The 20,582-nt window shown below is 37.3% G+C and overlaps 1 protein-coding gene and 1 pseudogene across 1 annotated transcript; one reads left to right on the forward strand and one right to left on the reverse strand.

Annotated features, from left to right (window-relative positions):
* Positions 1 to 20,582, reverse strand: part of LOC113839003 — a 141,975-nt pseudogene that overhangs the window by 41,344 nt on the left and 80,049 nt on the right.
* On the forward strand, positions 2,647 to 3,576 carry LOC100759589 (vomeronasal type-1 receptor 4-like). The gene has a single exon (XM_027434488.1). The coding sequence runs from the start codon at positions 2,656 to 2,658 to the stop codon at positions 3,574 to 3,576; it is 921 nt and encodes a 306-aa protein (XP_027290289.1). The 5' UTR covers positions 2,647 to 2,655.

The following is a 20,582-nucleotide window of genomic DNA, read 5'->3' on the forward strand; positions in this document are numbered from 1 at the left end:
GTGTTTCTGAGGTCAGATCATGACAGTTACAAAAATATAGAGGTGTCAAAATAACAGGATAGGAATGTTTCATAAGTTGTCACTTCTAACAGCCTTATATGCACTTAATTCATAAAAATGTTATTTGCTATTATTCATAAATTTTTAAAGAAATAACCTAAGTGAATATTTGCTATTGAGAATATTGGAGTTAAGTTTGGGACCAGTATATTCATGTGCATTATACTATGTGAAGAAAAGTATTCATTATCAGAGTGGGCAAAGTGAACTGACTTTCCTGTGCAAAGGAGTGGTATCATAGAGTGGTGGTCATTGGTTCCTACTTAATTCCTTTAACATCTCTTCTTCACTAAAATGAAAACAGGTGTGCAGTGAACTACTCAAGTCTCAAAGATGTGGTACAGATATTTCCTAGTCACTGACATTACAAAAGTCTCAAAGGCCACAGCAGAGCTTAGCAGCAGCACTCCAGGGTGCTTATTGGAGCACCTTGTCAATACTTGTAATTTTCTCTATTCTATCAGATGTAGTTATGTAGGTCTATTGGCATCCATTTCCGAGAAATGTGTCTGGTGTCCCAGCATGTATTTTCTATTTGTTCATATTATTGCCTTTTGTTTTAGTTAGCTTAAATGTAACTAATTTATTTAAGTGTTTATCTTATTTCAAGTTTTGGTTGACCCGATCCTTCTTCTCTCCATGTCTCCTCTCGTAGTCCAGCTTTTCTCATGCATACACATTATTTTCCTTCTCTGCTCATACATGATGTGTTTTCTTTCCTTCCATAACCTCACATATGGTAACTCTTTTTTAACTCTCTTATGGGTCACATTCATGTTACCGGGGCTCAACTTGCATTCATCCCACTTAAACGCATTTTTTTCTAACACTCATAACTACTAAACCTCATTGACACAGAGTGTAAGCTAGTGATGTCTCTGGGCCAGTCTTGCCTTACTTAATAAAAGACTTTGTACATTTTGCTACAGCCTTTCCCTAGGGTGTTCTACAGTGCCAGTGCATAGAGAAGGGAATACCGCCAGTATCTGATAGTTCCTTAGGTCACAGCTCATATCTCCACCCTGTTTAAAACTGTTCAGACACCAAGATTCATAGTCCATTTTGTCCCAGTTCTTGGTTGTGCAGGAGACGGTCATTGCATTGGCGATGATTAGATGGAGCAATTGGATTTTTCCTAGGACTGCATTTTTGAACCCGGTACTGATCCCCAGCTGCTTCTGCCTATTCCATCAAGGAGATCTCAGCTCCTCAAGAGGATTTCAGACAACTTCTCCTGCAGAAATATACTACGGTGTGTTGTGACTTTACACCGACTTCACTGCACGGGTGGACTGTGTAATCCACTGCCTTATTTCTATCATTTTCTGTCTAAGCCAATGGGGTGCTGCATGATTCTCCCAGACACAGTTTCAAGTGAGACACAGGACAGCACTCCAGCAGCTATCATTATCAGATAATGCCCTTATAGTTGACATTGATGGTAGCATTTTCAGCCTTTCTCTCTGCTGTTTATATTCTGTGAGACTTCATCTTGGCAGATATCTGTTTCTATCTCAATGGCCTGACATGAGTGTGCACACACGTGTGTGTCTATAGTTTATGATTTTCATGAATCCATATCTTAGCATGATGGAAGTTGTCAGTTCAAGCATCATTCTAATGCACTTTTTGTTTTTAGTAACATTTCCTAATAAAAGACTATTGTATGGTAATGGCCAAAAGACAACTCAGCATGACCAAAGTCTAAATTGAGAAATTTTATTCAGTGGATTTGGTTACTACATGGAAGGAAACACTTCTCACAGTGCAGACTGAAATTCATTCTACAGGGAGTTTGGAACAAGGGTAAACCTGATTGGCACTTGTCTCAGGTGGGTGGGTCTTAAAGCAATGAATAACATTTAAAGAAGTTAAATTCAGACAGTTATTTGGGGTATTTTTGACTCCCAGGTTGTAGAACAGGGTTGGGTACTTTAAAGTGAGAATTTTCATGAAGGGATTACAAAAGATAGAGTTAGTTTCATATTAAATCACAGACAGCTCCAGCTGAGGCAAGATGAAGGAAACTTTGTCATGTCAAAATACCAGAGGTATTTTCTCAGAGGTATTACAATAAAAATTGACTCTTCATATCTTTTATTATTAGATGAGAGATAAATGTAGTATTAATATATTCTATTTTGTGAACATTATTTAAATCGTTTTCTTTTACACAATAAGTAGAAAATATCGATATATTCTGGAAATCTTATATTGTATTTGTTCTATAGGTTGTAAAATTTCATTGTTTCTTATGGGCCAATGTCACATCCTTGGGAATGTTTTGTTTGCTATGAAACATGATGGCTCTCTTTCCATCTGATGTGGAATCAGAGTTAATTGCTCATTCTCACAGTAACATACATGGAAAGTAACTTCTGCCAAACTTTATAATGAGGTCTTTTTTTTGTTGGGATTGGCCTTGAACACCTGAACGTTTTGAGTCCTTCTATTAGACCTTAAGTTTCAGGCTTTCAGTAGCCCCATCAATTAAAGGCTTATACCATGATGGAAGTCTGTAAATATTTGTCACTATATATTTGACCAGAAGAATAGCAGCATCATATACTTAACGAAATTTTGCCAAATCACAGAATGGATTTCTGGAATCTGGCAATTGGCTTTATTTACTTATTACAAACTACAGCTGGTATTCTGGGAAATTTCTCCCTAATTTTCTACTATGTAATCCTTTACTGGAGAGAAAACACATTGAAGCCCACAGATTGGATTCTCATTCCCATATTGTCAGCCAATGCCTTGATCATTCTCTCTACAGGAGTGCCCCAAACAATGGTGGTTTGGGGATTTAAGCATTTCTTGAATGATTTTGGATGCCAGCTCCTGTTGTACATTCAAGGACTATGTAGGGGTGTGTCTATTGGCACCACCTGCCTCTTGAGTGTCTTCCAGGATTTGACCATTAGTCCCAGGAAATCATGTTGGAAATGTCATAAAGTCAAAGTTGAGAAGATCACTGGCTATCACGGCTCCCTCATTTGGATCCTGTTCATCTTGTTTTTTCCATACTCGTTTGTTAATTCGGGCAGCAAAAATATGACAATAAAACGAGATTTAGGTTACTGCTCCATTGTAGGGTGGGATGGAATTGGCCCTTCACTCTATGCAGCACTGGTGGTGTTCCCGGAAGTCTTCATTTCTGTGCTCTTGGTGTGGTCCAGTGACTCCATGATTTTTATTCTGTACAGACACAAGCAGAGGGTTCAACACATCCGCAGCACTCACGGTTCCAGTAGAAAATCTCCTGAATCCAGAGTCACCCAGAACATTCTGATCCTTGTGTCTAACTTTCTGGCTTTTCATACTCTCTCCTCCATCTTAACAGGCTACATTATTTTTTTATATAATCATAATTGGTGGCTGGTGAACACCAATCGAATAGCTTCTCTCTGTTTTCCATCATTTTTACCCTTTGTTCTCATATATCGTTACTCTATTGTATCCAAGCTTTGTTTGGTCTCTATAACAAATAAGAATAATTTAATCTCATTTTAACTATGAAAATAAATATTTTTCTCAGTATCCAGTTGTTTATTCACGAGTCACTCTCAAATTGCGAATGCAGAATGTAAAGTAGTTAGCAGGTTGTCTTTTTAAGGTTAGCTGAAATGAATATGAAAGCTTTGTCAGCTGGTTGATTCAGCACTCTACATGAGCCAATCCCATCTTGTGATGCCTATAGAACTATTCAACATGAAGCTGTGAGAGTCTTTACTCTGCCCACCTGATGTGCAAAGGATCCAGCAAAATGCTGTCGATAAAACTGCCTTTCTTGTACCCATCATTCTGTAAGGTGATCTCTAATCCTTGTTGACTTCACAGACAGCTCTGTGTAGTATATTCTTATTGCATGGATACTGAAATAGTGACTGGCAATGAACTTGTATGTCAGAAGGCCCTCTTCCCATGACAACTGCTTTATCCCACATGAATGCCAGAAAAAACTGGATTATTATCTTTCACCTTTTATAAAATCATCTCAAAACGACAAATAGTTTTGGTATTATTCTGAACATATTTTGATATTATTTTAAAAGAACCAGCATCGGCAGGGATATTGATTTGTATATATTCTTTGCTGATATTGTCTTTATATGGTTTGTCATCAGTGTAATGCTATCTTCACTAAAGAGTTAAAAGGAATTTAACAAACCATTATGGAAATCAGTTGTGGCTTTTCAAAACACCTGAAAATGGAATCACTATTATACCCAGGTATTCCATCTTTGTGTGTATCCACCAAGGACTCCATATCATACACTGGAGACATTTGCACACCCATTTTCATTGCTGCTTATGTACTATAAGACAGAAAAGAGAGGCTACTTAGATACCCGTAAACAGATACAGTGACAATTAAAATGTGTCTATATGCAAAATGGATTATCATTTGACAACATGGAGACATGATGACAGGAAATATGTCAGCAAATTGTTGGATGTATAAGGGGTACCTTTAACCTAGGTCACATAAACTCAGTATGAGATTAAGACGTCACATGATTCCCATCATATGAAAATATTATACAATTATACCTACAATTATATAATCAAATGGGTGTCAGTATAATAACTTCAATATCACATTTGGAAAGGAGATCAATAAAGGTAGTATTAAGTGAGGATCAGATAAAAAGATGCATATTTATGAAAAAGGATATAAGTTAATTATTTTCTATTTCCCGTTATTTCTGCTACATAAAATGTAATGGCTAGTGACAAGGTAAAAACATAAGCAAAACTGGATGGCTTCACCAGGGGTGTTCAAACTACACTGAAGTTTAGTGAAATGTACAGTACTTTGGCTGGCCAATTATTACTATGATTCACTATTTCATTGTTGCCTAGTAATGCATTTAGTTGTGAGTTCATTATAATAAACTGATATTAGTTAAAAATGAAACATCATCACGTATTTTTCAAAGATAGCGGTGTGGTTCCAAATAGAGCTAGCAATAAATGTAAAACGTTATGAAGTAAGTCTAAATGACAGAAAGATCATGATTGTCATAATAGATGCCAGAATGTTTGTTTTCCTTTTTTGAACATATTATTGAAAGTAGAATCTACTCTTAAACAACATAGCCTGATTACACTCCATCTCCCTTGAAATGTCTCTACACTCCCCTTGTAGATCCACTCCCTTTCAGTCATTTGGAAGCAATAGGATTCTAAGACAAGAAAAAACATAACAAATTAAAATATAGTAAGATAAAACCATCATATGAAAGCCAGGAGTTGTTGGTGCACGCCTTTAATCCCAGCACTTGGGAGGCAGAGGCATGCGGATCTCTGTGAGTTCGAGGCCAGCCTGGTCTCTGCTTCTACGGTACTCTTGTTCTATGACTCCTTCCAAATCAAATATTTTAGATGATCCCCTATATCCTCTCTGTTCCACTCCCAATGCTTTTTCGTTCAATTTTAGTAATTTACTACTCCTCTTGTCATGAATACATACTCTTGAAACATGAGCCTCTGTCATTGCCATTGAGAACAATTCCTTCAACACATGACCACTGTTGCCTTAATTTTATTCTGCTCATTCTCTCCCTCCTAACTATTCCTTTTATGAATGTGGCTCAAATGGAAATGAAATGTGTTTACAAGTCATTACTCAATTATAATACTATACAGAAAGCACTTTTAAAGATTAAACATAACTGGAGGTGATCTGTAATGGTGTGCCTATGCCTTATAAGATCCTTATGTCCAAGACCTTGAATGGAGATTTATAGTATTCAGGTTTCATTATGCTGAGATGGGATCTATTCATCGATGGACATTCCATGGCATTTATAATGCTGGATATTAATAAAAATACTTTCTGACATCTGGACATGCAAATTGATTTTCTTATTTGATTCTGCTGGTAGCATGTTGCAACCTTCCCTCTTACAGCATATTCACATCCAAATTGTCTTTTATGAAAATAAGATATACTAATAAGATAAGACAAATTAAAACAAATTTTTAAAAAAGATGAAAAATACTTATCAGAATAAAAAACAAAATGAGAATAAAATCTTCAGATATTTTCGAGCTAGAGTACCAAGTGAGAAGTTCTGCAATTGCCAGAGAAAGCTCACAGATAATGCATTAAATAAGAGACTAAGATTTATTTGAGAGGAATTTAAAAACGCTCTGATTCATGCAAACATAAATAAAGAAAATAATCCTGTTTTGTAGACTGGGCAAATATTAATAAAAATAAAGGTACCTGAATGAAACTAAACTTAATATGCAGATACAGGCTCTCTGAACAAGGATGGCACACATAGTGTGTTGATGGGTTAATTATTAAGCCCTCTACATATAAGTTACATTTGTGTAGCTTTGTCCTCTTGTGGAACTCCAAACAGTGGGTACAGGGGCTGTCTACTATTATTTTCTAGATTTATTTGTTATATATCATAGTGTTCTGTCTACACGTATCTTTTCAACTCTTTTCCTGGCTTTTGGGACCCTACTCCTCATGATAGGTTGCCTTGCCCAGTCTTAATACATGAGGGATCCTTAGTCTTACTGCAACTTGTTATGTCTTGTTGGTACTCACAGGAGACCTGACCTTTCCTGAACAGAAATGGAAGAGGAGAGGCTGGATGGGGACAGAGGGCAGTGGGGATAGGGGCACTGAGGGGATATGAGAGAGGGAAAACTTCAGAAGTGATGTAAAATATATAGACAGACAGACAGATTTAAATTAAAAGTGAAAACCAAATGTCAATGCCAGTTAATAATGATGGTCAAGTCATGATTGAAGGTCTCCCCTCAAAGTCTATATGTTAGACTACATCATGGAGAAGATGGAGCTTTTTTCCCTCAGTCGAAAGGACTTGGATTATTTGGGGTGTGCACTTTCTAGGGACCAGAGGACCCCAGGTTAGAACGATTTCTTCTTTGCAGAAAAGGAGACATTTTCTTATAGAAAAAGTTATTATGAATAAAGTATGCTAGTAATGTAACTCCTCAGGCAAAACCAGGAGGGCAGACATGCACCTTTTGAGGAAATGAATATATGCAAATAAAAGAATTATATACAACTAAAACAATTTGATGAGTCATTTAGAAGATAGATGTTACAGCACTTGGCTTGTAGGAGGTAGAGTCAAGGAGATAGACAGGTAAATAAAGTAAGGTGAATGGGGTGCAGCACTCTGGTAGTAGGTTTATCTTACTTTTTATTTTAAAGCACATTTTTGCATCTCATATTACAATCTCAATATATTTTATTTTTGATTATTTTCATTTAAATGAAAACAATCTCATTTTATGTATCAATCACAGTTCCCTCTCCCACCTGTCCTACCAAGTCCCCATCCCATCCCCCATCCACTATCAGCATGGGTGAGGCCTCCCATGGAGAATCAACAATGTCTGCATATCATTTGGGGCAGGACATAGGCACACTCCTGTGTATCTAGGCTGAGAGAGTGTCCCTCCAAACAGAAAGGACACCCAATTCCTGTTCGTGAACTAGGGATAACTACTGATTTCACTGACTGAAACCCCATAAACTGTCGAAGCCACCAAAACTGACAGCCATGCTCAGGAGCCTTGTTTAGGTTTTGTGCTCATTATCCAGCTGCCATTCTGTGGTCTGTGAACACCCAGTTGTTCAGGTCAATCGTTTCTGTGGGTTTCCCTAGCATGGTCTTGACACCTTTGCTCATCACCAATCATTTCTATAGCTGGACTCCAGGAATTCAGCTCAATGCTTATCTGTGAATCTTTGCTTCTGCTTCCATCAAGTACCGGATGAAAGAAATATGATGGCATTTATGCAGTGATCAATCTCATTATAATGGAACAACATATAAGGTAAACTCTACACTGTTTCTTAGATTCTTAATTGGGGTCATCCTTGTGTATTCCTGAAGACATCATTAGTGCCAGATTTATCCTTATGTTCATAACGGCTCCCTCTATTAAAGTATCTCTTTTCTTGCTGTCTTTCTCTGTTTTCACACAACTCGAAATTCCTGACCCCTTATGTTCTGCTCCATCCTCCTCTTCTCCCCTCCTCTTTCTACTACCTTCCTTCCCACTTTCTCCCAAATTGCTCAGGAGGTCTTGTCCCTTTCCCCTTTTCTCGGGGACCATATATGTCTCTGTTAGTTTCCTCCTTCTCACAGGCTTGTGTAACGTTGCCTCCATTGGAAACTTGGACCTGCACCCACTAAGAGAGTTAAGTGTGGCCATTCTCCTGACCTGCCCCTCCTTAGAGGACCATGATCAGGAACATAGTCACTTCCTGTCCGCAGAATTCTTCAGAGACCTGGGGGCTGATGAAACCCTCCAGAGTCTGCTGTCTTCTGAGTCTTGGACCCACACACACACCCACAGGGGGATATGAGTGCCTGGCCTTCTCCTGCTCTCCTCCCTTCTCCTAGTTAGAGGCTCCTAATCCAGGCAGATAGTACTGTCCAACCCATTGAATTTCCCAGAGTACTGGGGGTAGAAGAAACCATCCAGGATCTGATAACACTGGTGTCTGAGACTCATTTACAACCACCAGGAGAGAGACTTGGGGATAGACCAAACTATCCAGCATCTACAAACATTTGAGCCTTGGACCCATACCCACCAGGAGAGAGAGAGGCCCCACCTGTACCTACTGAAAGAAGGAATGGGAAATTGATAGTATATGATCAGAAAATAAAGACTAATATAACACCACCAGAGTCTAGGGATTCTGCACCAGCAAGACCTATCAGTCTAAGCAATAGTGGAGAGGGTACCTTAAATGCCCTTCACCTATAATGAAATTGATGACTAGCTCATATGCCAACCTAGAGCCTTCATCCAGTAGCTGATGGAAGCAGAAGTGTAGACCCACAGCTAAACACTGAGCCGAACTACTAGAATCCAGTTGCAGAGAGGGAGGAATGATGAGCAAAGGGGTGAAGACCAGGTTGGAGAAACCACAGAAACAGCTGCCCTAAACAAGAGGGAGCTTACGTACCCCAGACTGATACCTGAGGATCCTCAGAAAGATTCAACTTTGTCACATAATTATCTGTCATGTGCCTTGAAGGTTCGTGTCAACAATTGTTTGATGTGTAAAAGGTATAAATTAAAAAGAGAAGAGACACATAATTAAAGTGAAAAATCAACTGAGAGTTCTCTCATAGATGATTTCCTCTTTCCTGACAGTAAATATCTTATACTAGGATTTAATTACATAGAACAGACCAAAGTGTAGATGTAAAGAAGAGCAATATAGGTCTCAACAGGGAGAAAAATCTGGTGGTAAAGATGGTCAGACCCACCATAACATCACAGCAAGCTGTGTCATAGCTCAGGGTTTCCTGCTTCCCTGCAAAAGATGAAGTTATGTGGCTGATCCTCAAATTTTGAGTTTGATCATTGCCTCCCATTAAAACTTGTCATAGAACACACTTGTCCTGAAAGAAAACTATTAAAAGTAAATGAACTGAAACATTAAACTCACAGGGCAGCAATGATGCTTGAAAAACAGAGCCTGATATGGAACGGCAGCAAAGTGGAGACAGAAGCCATAGGATTGTAGTGCAGGTCATTCGCATCTGCTTAGTGAGTTTGGTAGCAGACTAGGCTACAAGACAGCTTTCTACAAAAGCTAACACGCACACACACACACACACACACACACACACACACACACTGAACAAAGTCTACCCAACAAAAACCTCATTATCTGCCCACAACATTTTAATTCCTCCACAGACTAGTTCTTACATCTCGTCTACCAAATATCATATAAAATACAATCCCCTGACTTCCTAAAGAGATGAGCTATGTTCAGCCTCTGTCTTTTCTGTCCTGTGCTTCAGAGTCTCCAGCGAAACCCTTACCCTCTGCCTCACTCCACTGCCAAGGTTTTACCTTGTTCACAGAAGCATTTCTGATTGAAATATCTTTGGAAATTAGGTAACACTGACAAGTTTGGATCGAGCTGTATGTGAGAACACAGGATCAGAAGTCATGGCACATAAATGACAGTCTTGAGGTTACCTCTCGGTGTGATACTGTCCATTTCACTACAGTGACTTACTATGCTTGGCTAGGATGTGTTCTCCTTCCAACGAAGCATCAGAGATGAAGAGCTGGAGCTTTGTTTGGATTCTGTCCTTGATTCAGGAGGAAAAGTGGTCTGTTAATTTTTAATTCATTATATTTATATCAAAGACCACTAAAAGTGGTCTTTGATTTTTTTTTTACCTGAGACTGTGTCTCTCTATGTAGCCCTCGCTGTCCTGGATTGTCCTATCTAGACCAGCCTGGCCCAGGATTAGAGAACTTTCCACAAGTGTACTTGGGGATGCTTATGTCATGTACTACCCACTTGTGTGGGGGATTTTCTTTTCTTTTTATTTAAATCTGTATGTTCATATTTCTGTTTTTGTGTTACTTTAGCACAAAGAGTTTTTCATTTTTAGAGTTCTAGTGTGAGAAAATAAGAGCAACATCTTGAACATACTTTCCAAGGCTGTCAATGCTCACTCTGGAGTCGGCTTTTTCTGTCTTCCTGATGTGTACTGGAAGAACTTTCAGGGATAAGAACACACTCTGCTTAGTACAAGGCATGTCCTTATGACAAATGGGGCCCTAGAAGTGTGAATCAGTTGCTAACCCTAACACACAGTGTAGGCCAAGCGAGATTCATTGAATCCACAGTCTAAAATTAGCATTGGACACTAAGCCTGAGAAAAGACTAACCCAAGGGAGAGAAAACACAATGGGCAGCACCTAGCATTGCCAGGTCCCTATTTCCTTGCGAAATACACCTCACTTATAAATTCCAACTAATCGAATAGCCTGTACCCAAGAATACATTTCCCAAATATGTGCTATTAATTAACATCCCTTCTCTTCCCCATAAGATCAGGAGTTCATTCACAGAAATCATTTTCCAGTTCAGGATCTATTTATCTAAAATTGCTCTGAAATTCTCAGAAATTAGTCAGAGTCTTCTCTAGTTTCCTTTCTAGTAATCCCATTATATTTTAAAAGTCATAATTTAATTGAGAGGGGAGGCTCCCCATGAATTTAAGCCCCTGGATAAGATAGAGACCAGAAAATTTTCAGAAGCTGGTCACCAGTGATGCTGGTAAAAGACAAACAAGGACACACAAGGTTTTCCCTTGACCACAACAGAGAAGCTGTGTCACACTTGTACTCTCAATCACTTCATACACACACACACACACACACACATTCACACTAGAAAGAGAAAGTTGTCCAACTATGTTTATTGCCACCCTATTCACAATAGCAAGGAAACAAATGAGCCTAGACATCCTAGGGACATGCAATACATGTCAGCTCACCCTAGATAGGGAACCCATGACAGAACAATTCTCAGACACCACCAAAGTCCATTTTGGTGAAATGATGAGTTTCACTGGAGCTACATACGAGAATTTGGGTGAGGGGTTACTTTAATAACCCGAAATTACACAAAGACAGATGGATCACCAAAGTCCACCCAAGCACAGGTGATAGCTCACAAAACAGGGAAATCTAAACACAGCCTGAAAGCAGCTCAACAGGATGGAAAGTGTTCTTTCCAGGTGCCTCATTTAGTGTAAATATTTTCCAGGAATCAGGGCTTCTTTCTTCTTTTCCCAGGTAGCTGGTCTTGATTCAGAGTCATCTCTGAGAAAGCCTTGGAAATCTCTGGGGCCTCTTGTAGTGGATCAGTACTTATCCCAAACATAGGATTGTATTTGGGAACCCATTCCACATAGAGGAATTCTCCCTCATCCTAGACACATGAGGCAGGACCTAGGCCCTATCACAAAGGATATGACAGATTTGAAGAACCCCATTGAAGTCCTCACCCTCCCTTAGGATCTGAAACGGTTTGGATTAGGTAGGGTGTTAGTGGGTTGCATGGGAGGAGAGCGGTTATTTTTCACTGGGATTGACTTGTAAGACAAACTTGTTTCTAATTTAAATTTAAAAAAAATGGAAAAATACAAAATTTCCATCTAGAATAGAAAATTATCCACATAATTCAATTTTAATTATTTTTATCTAATTCTGGTCAATATTCATTTGTATCCTGTATTAAATGAGGCATATTAAATGATTATTCTAAAAAAGATTTGATGCAAATCATTTTTGCATCTGACTTGCACAAATCTATTCAAAATGACTATTACATTACAGACACACTGAACCTGAATTAATATTATGTGATATATTGTGTGCTTGAATTATTTTTTGTTCTTATTAAAAACTACAATAACCTCAATATTTCCCATGAATATGCTTCAGATAACATACTATTCCTCATTTGTGTTCCCATTTAATTTGAAATAATTAAGGTAAAGTATGTTGTAAAGAGTTGATACATGATTAATGTTTTTCCTTATGTGTTTTAATGTGTCAATGCCCGTGTGTGGTCTTATACCTGCTGGAATATTCCTATAATATTAGGAAATTCCCAAACAAAAAAACCTTTACATTAACTAGAGATGGTCTGCTAAACAAGATTGCTCTAAAAAAACCCCACTTAAAAAATCAAGAAATAGATGAAAGATGATTTGTACTCATGTTTCTCTTCTTTCCAGGAGCAATGATTAAAACATATATACAAATGCTCCTCATCTAATGGAAAATACATGATCCAAATTAGACACATGCATTCCAACTCTGTTTATAGCCCAAAGTTATCATTACATGGTTGGGGCCTTCTTTGGCTTCTCAGCTGTTAACAACTAAACTGCTGTCCATCACAAATGTTCACCTATTTAAAAGCTGAGACACTCACAAAAATTCTGGATCACACACAAAGAGTATATTATGACTGGGATCCACAAATCTGATACTTAATTAAATTCTTGTAACTCACTAGTTATGGTAATCCAGTCCATATGGTAGATACAGTTTTTCCTTATAAGGAGATAACCTCCAGAACTGAGTAGTTCTTAACCACTAAATTGCATTCCCATCTGATCCATAAAGAGGTTTCAATTTATTATAAGACCAAGGTAGAGTTTATGCCTTTTGCTTTTCTTTTTTCTTTTATTTTTCACTTTTTTGAGACAGGGTTTCTTTTTGTAGCTTTGGAGACTGTCCTTACACTCACTATATATACTGTCATGACCTCCACTCACATAGATGCTCCTGCCTCTGCCTCCTAAGTGCTGGGGACATGCAACACCACACCCAGCTTCTGTTCTTTTTCTTTAATGATTACAGTTGTCACTATCATGGAAAGGAAGCAAATCTTTGATTGAAGTTGTATATATCATTGTGTGATAAAAGTATGTGCTTCTACATCCATAATTTTGGAAATTAACAATTCATATATTGATAAATATCCATCCATGTAATTTGTCTTTCATTTATTGTCCCTAAAAAACAGGAGTATATATTTTGGCACTAATTTAGGCTTGGAAATATTTCTATTTATGCAGCTATTAATAATATGTACATTTATCAGAATAAAAGAATTTGTTGCTTCCCTAGAGTCCAGGATCTACTCCATTGGGGACATGGGCCATTGGGTGGTTTCCATCATCAAAACTACTTTCTGAAGTAGGCCAGAATTTCAGTGTGAAAGTGGATGAGCCTATGAAAGTCTGTTTACTATATTACCATTGAGTACATTATACCAGACCAGTGCTATTCTATGTTATAGGCTTCTTCAGGGGGGTAGATTAGTTTCAAAGAAAATGATTTGCAAAGGGATTGGCGGTATTAGGAAATATGGCTTTATAGGAATGGGTATGGCCTTATTTGAAGTAGTGTATCACTGTGGAGGAGGGTTCATTGTTATATATATGCTCAGTCCACGTCCAGTGTCTCACTTCACTATTGCCTTCTCAAGTTGTAAGCAACCCAATTAAACATCTTCCTTATAAGACTTGCAGTGGTCATGGTGGCATCTCATAGCAATATAAACTCCAAGACAGAAGAAGATACCAGAAACTGTGATATTATTTTAGTAGACATGACCATGTTTTTGTTTGGAAGAATTGGGTACTTTGGGTTAGGAAACAATGGAATATTTAAATGTTGCTAAATCAGCCATACTAGTAGGAGACTTGAAGATTTTAACTGTGGGTCCTGGCTCAACAAGTTTCAAGGGAAAGAATTTTAATAATGTTGCGTAGACATCAGACTTGTGATATTTTGGTGAAAAATGTGGATGGTTTTGCCATTGTCTGAAGAGTTTGCCTGAGAACAAATTGAAGAATTTAGGATTAATCACATAATCAAAGGAAATCTCAAAACAGCCTATATAAACGCTGTTATTTATTATCTACTGTTCATACCTATAAAGACTTATAATGCAAAGGTGGCAGTTGAACAAAATAAATATGAAATGTATATTTGGATGAGAAAAGTAGAAAAAACAAGTAGAAAGGAGCTAAGTCCTGGGTTCAAGTTGACAAATGAGGTGGAATACTCTGTATGATAACCTCAGGGCAAGATCACACAGAGTAGTTTCCATCTTTTAAAAAGCTTAGAGATTGGCATAATGGTGCATGATTTCAATGACAGCACTTTAGAAGCATAGGCAGGTGGAACTCTGACTTTGACATCAGTCAGATATACACTGTAAATTCCAGTATAGCCAAACCTCAGCATTGACGAAAACCTTGGAAAAGAGAAATCTGGTGAGGATGTAATTGAACGAGAAGGCTATGTTTTAGTGCTAGTAAGCAGAATATTTGACAGCCTTATTCTGGCTTTGCAGTCATGGATAGAAGAATGGAGTTATGGAACTTTCTTCCATGGCTAAGGAAATCTTCTAGGCCAGTCAGGATTCAGATGTGTTCCTTAATGGGAACTTTGATTCATAGGAAGCACGCAGTAAGAAACATATACTGAGGCTGCCATGGGCATCTGAAATTTCAAAGCCTACATATAGAACAAAGATCTGGAAAAACTCCATAGTTAAATCTGGAAAGCCACACTTTCTTATCCAAAGAGTATCTCATTCAGAAACCAAGGGCTCAAAAACAATAGTGTGGCGGTATATTGTTTATTATTTATTAAAGCTTGCCTGAGGATTCTGAAAGTAAAGTCAGGCACAAGGTATAGTAGCCAGGACCACAACAACATTCCCAGCAGCCAGAAGCTATGAGGTTGTGGTACACACCTTTAACGCTAGGACTCAGGATTACGAGATAGACATATCTCTGTGAGTCCCAGGCCACACAGATCTACACAACTGTAAATCACTCTGAAAGAGTATTATAGCTCACACCTTTAAACCAAACATCAGGGAAGTATATAAGACAGAAGCAATGTCTCAGAGAGCATTCATTGTCCAGCCATGCTGAAGTAAAGTTACAGTTTGAGGCTTGGTGAGAGCTGTGGAGACAGAATGAGCTCATTGAGCCTGAGGTAGAAGCTAGTGGCCAGCTGCTTTGCTTTTCTGATATTCAGTTTGAAGTTTGAACCCCAATATCAGTCTCTCTGTCATTTATTTTTTCATATTACACCTTAGCTTTTAGGTAGTATTGTCATCCAAACCAAGACATATACTATATGATTATTAAACAATTTTATATGCAAATAGAATGTTTGAATTAATAGATGACCATGCATACACATATGTGGAAGTTCATAGAGTAAAACATATATGGGGACACACATAAACTTTAATTTTCACATAACTTGCAGACACCTCTGACGTGAGAATGTGGTACCTCATGACCTCCCGAACATGGATGTTAGCAAGGAGCATGGGGAAGTCTATGTGGCCTATGGCATTGGAACCAGTATATTTACCTAATGCACCAGTGGAATCCGTGAGCCCAATTCCCATGGAGGAGACTCTCTTAGCCTAGATACACAGGAGAGGGCCTAGGCCCTGTCCCAAATGACTTCACATATTTTGAAGATCCTTCGTGGAAGGCCTCAAACTCTCTGGGGAGTAGATGTGGGATGGATGGGGTGTCAGTGGGGAGGAGAGGAGAATGGGAGGGAGAGGGAACTTGGATTGAAATGTAAAATGACATCATTTCTAATCTAAATAATACTTATAAAAAAGACTTACCAATAAAGTCCAAACTAATATTAAAATGAGTTAAGAAACGTTTAACACTCTCTATTTGCATTTCTGCAACCACATATCCATGACAGGAATCAATATCTCTGCATATTTTCCCTTCTATAAAGAAAAATTCAAGAAAAAAATTAGATAATATGAAATATTGTATATTAAATTGAAATTTGAATTAATACTATGCAATGCATTAAAAGAATGAAAGTAATCCAAAAAGGATAAATTTGAAACTCAGTGTATTATCACATAATACATTCATATAGTATATGTTTGAACAAATGAACTAAAGGTGAACTGGCAAGAAAAGATACTCATGTTTAGGTGGATTTTGCAAACAATCAAATTTTCCACAAGAGAAACTTAGTTGCTTGGAATTGACGTGACTTCATTGACAACAAAAAAGTATTAAATTGGATGCAGGAATGTCATATTTAGGTTTGAGTACACATAGCATTTGACAGTGAATCCCAAAGATGATATTTACTGTTCAAAATAAACATGAGAGACTATGCAAAAGTGTGAAATAGAGGAAATAGATATAGGAATTTGTAAACAAAAGGAATGATTTTTGAGACAGTGGTGAGGCATCACTTCCCCACTATACCATGGCTGTAAGTGTGAGAAATACTTTCAGCTGTAGCTACCACTCAGATTCAAGCCACACTTTCAAATACAGGTGTCAGTTTTGTTTTAATTTATGATCAGACTCAATTGATAATGCCTGTGCAAAGTGTAAAGCAGGCGCTAAAGCGAATAATCCAGGTTGTAGTGATAACCACCATCTGCTGGAATAACACATCCCGCGGATGCAGGAAAAGGAAAAACTAACGGTTGGTCACTCTGTAGAAGTTCATAGTTTTTCATTTCTGTTGTGGAACAAGTCACGAACTGAGGACATTTTAAAGCTGCTTTCCAGTCTATGAGAGTGGTAGCATGGAATGAAGGGGCTTTTGCCTTACACGCAGAACAGTATCAGGAAGGTAAAACTTTAAGATAAACTTCTTGAAAGGATCCATAAAGAAGGGGACCGACAGATGGCTTGCTCTCAGGTAACTGTATGCACAAGGATGTAACAGGTTGACAGTCCACATAGAAATGTTTCCTTTATAGAACTCAGAATTCACTGTAGCTCATTGTGTGAAATCTGCTTTTGTGTTTTATTATATTTCTAAAAGAAATTCTGTATTATCACTCTTATTTCTATGCTATATCTTGTTTTCCACTCTTCCTTGCCTCTTATTTTCTTGTATGACTTGTCTATATCAATGCATGCTCTGAAAGATTTCTGATATTACAGATGAATATTGATACTCAATTCCTACTGAGGACTTCAGATGTGATTTTTCACTGAGAAAAGGCACAAACGTCATGAGGATTTTAGATGTTGGTCACTTTGATGTCTGTTAAAAATTCACAACATTATTCCTTTTAATATATAACATATGAAAATTGCAGATTGATTACTGATAACACACCAAGTTCTTTAGTTAAATAATCTTTCCTTTGGGTCATATAAGGTCTCAAACCATCATCACAAGGGGAATCAATTTTCCTTTCAGAGTCTGTTGACTTTCAAGGATGTGGCCATTAATTTCTCCAAGGAGGAATGGGATTGCCTGCATACTTCTCAGAGGAATTTATACAGAGATGTCATGTTGGAGAATTATAGCAACCTGGTTTCTGTAGGTGAGAATAATTCATTTTCTGATTGCAGCTTATCCCTAGGAATGTCTAAAAACTTGTATTAGTATTTTGAATTGTTTTCTAAAAATCAATCATAGTTCCCAATTATTTCTAGATATAGGTGAGTGTAATCTTTACTGCAATTTTTCTTATATCATTAGAAATGGTCTTTTAATTTAGCTAAAACTTAATTCAATCAAATACGGTGGTTTGTTTTGCATTCATTCTGTAACAATAATGTCTGAATGAAGTTTGAATCCAACAGTTTTATATTTGTAATTGTGTAATGGGAGGGAAGTTGAAGGTAGAACATATTAAAATTATTTTCTTAAATTTTCACAACACCTGTGAAGTATATACTTATAAGACTTCACTTATGAGTCTTTCTTTATATTACTCTAAGTTCACTGAATACAAGCCTGTGTTACAATCCAACACTTTTCCTTATTATGTAATGATATTATCACAATCTCTTCTAATTCATAGGCCTTTCTGAATCAAAACCAGAGCTAGTCACCTGTCTTGAAGAAAACAAAGAACCCTGGATGGTGAATATAGATGAAGCAGAAGGCTTGGAACAGGGTAAGTTGAAAGGAAACAACGGTTCATGTGTGGAATACAAAACAAGAAACAAACAACAACTGCAGTGTTTTGGTGTCTAACTTTTGCATTAGTTGTTTATTTTGGAAATCAGCTTTTTGTCAAATGTTGTGTTGTTGAAGTTCTTTTCCAACAATCTGGACTGCTGACTTACTTGTTGACTCACTGTGCCCTTTGTCATACAGAATTTTCTCAGTCTCAAGATGTCCCCCAGTTGTTACTTGTTGATCTCAGTGTGTGTGCTACTGGTGTTACATTAAGGAAGTGGTCTTCTCTGCAGTTCCTTCAATTTCCACCTTCTTTTCAAAAAGATGTTCAGTGTAAAGGGATTTATATTGAAGACTTTTGTCCAGTTGGACCTATGTTTTGTGCATGGCGATAGATGTGGACATATCTGTAATCTACATATAACCTTCCCGTTGCGCTAGCATCATCTGTCAAAGTTTTTTTTTCCATTGTATATATTTAGCTTCTTTGTCAAAAATCAGGTGTCTGTAGGTGTATGGGTTAATATCAGGTATTTTCAATTATATTGCATTGGTCTACCTCTCTTTTATTGTGCTAATACCAAGTGTTGTAATTACTATATCTCTATAGTACAGGTTGAAGTCATGGATAGTGCTGACTTCAGGAGTTATTTTATTGTACAGGATTGCTTTTGCTATTCTGTTTTTTGGGCCATCTAGAGTTTAATGTTGTTCTTTCAATGTCTGTGAAGATTTGTTATGTGATTTTGATGGGGATTTTATTGAATCTGTAGATTGCTTTTTATACGATTGCCATTTTTAGTATGTTGATCCTAGCAGTCCATGAGCATTTGGAGTTCTTTCCATTTTCTGGTGTTTTTTAAATTTCTTTTTTTTTTAGTTTCAAAGTTCTTGTCATACATGTCTTTGACTTGATTGGTTATACTTAGCCAACATATTTTATTTGCTTGTGGCTATTGTAAAGAGTGGTATTTCTCTGATTTCTCTCTCTGCCAGTATATCATGGTTGAATCATATCCAAGTTGCTTTATCTCTCTGTTACCATTTTGCTGTTAGTCTGGTTCAGTGGTGAGAGTGGGGTGTTAAAGTCTTCCACTATTAGTTTGTGTGGTTTAATGTGTTATTTGTTTTAGTAATGTTTCTTTTACAAATGTGTGTACCTTTGTATTTGGGGCATACATGTTCAGAATTAAGACTTTGTCTTGATGGATTTTTCCTGTGATTATTATGAAATGACCTTCTTCATCTCTTTTGAATAAATTTCATTTGAAGTCTAATATATTCATTATTAGAGTAGCTACACAAGCTTGTTTATTAGGTCCATTTGGCTGGAAAATCTTTTCTCAACTCTTTCCTAGGGGTACTGTCTCTCTTTGAAGTTGAATTGTATTTCTTTTTTTAAAAAAAATATTTTATTTATTTACTATATATACAACATTCTGCTTCCATGTATATCTGCACATCAGAAGATAGTACATGACCTCATATCTGATGGATGTGAGCCACCATGTGGTTGCTGGGAATTGAACTCAGGACCTCTGGAAGAGCAGTCAGTGCTCTTAACTTCTCAGCCACCTCTCCAGCCCGAATTGTGTTTCTTGTATGCAGGAGATGGATGTACTCTGTCTTTGTATGCATTCTGTTATCCTGTGTCTTTTTATAGACAATTGAGGCCATTGAAATTACTAGATATTGATGACAATTGATGGTTAATTCCTGTTATTTTGGATTTGTTGGTGGTGGTGCTATTTTGTGTGTGTGCTTCCCTTTTTGAATTTTGGTAGTGTAATATTATCAATTGTGTATGTTTTTGTGAGTGCAGCTAACTTAGTTAGGTTGGAGTTTTCCTTCCAGTACTTTCTATAGGGCTGAATTTGGGAATATGTCTTTTTTTAAATCTGTTTTTTTCATGGAATATCTGATTTTCTCCATCCATATTAATTGAGAGCTTGTTAGAGTAGTCTGTGCCGGCATCCACTTTTTTACTAGTCTGTCGAAAATGTATTTAGGACCTCTGGATTTCAGAGCTTCCACTGAGAAGTCAGGGGTAATTGTGATAGGTCTGCCTTTATTTTTTACTTGGCCCATTTCCTTTGCATCTTTTCATATTCTTTATTTATTTTGTATATTTTCTTTTATATTATTATTCAGGAGGGTACTATTTTTTTGGTCCAGTCTATTTGGTGTTGTGTAACTTTCTGGTCTGATCATAGACATTTCTG

The sequence above is a fragment of the Cricetulus griseus genome, chromosome 9, assembly GCF_003668045.3.
Source record: "Cricetulus griseus strain 17A/GY chromosome 9, alternate assembly CriGri-PICRH-1.0, whole genome shotgun sequence".
Classification (NCBI taxonomy): Eukaryota; Metazoa; Chordata; class Mammalia; order Rodentia; family Cricetidae; genus Cricetulus; species Cricetulus griseus.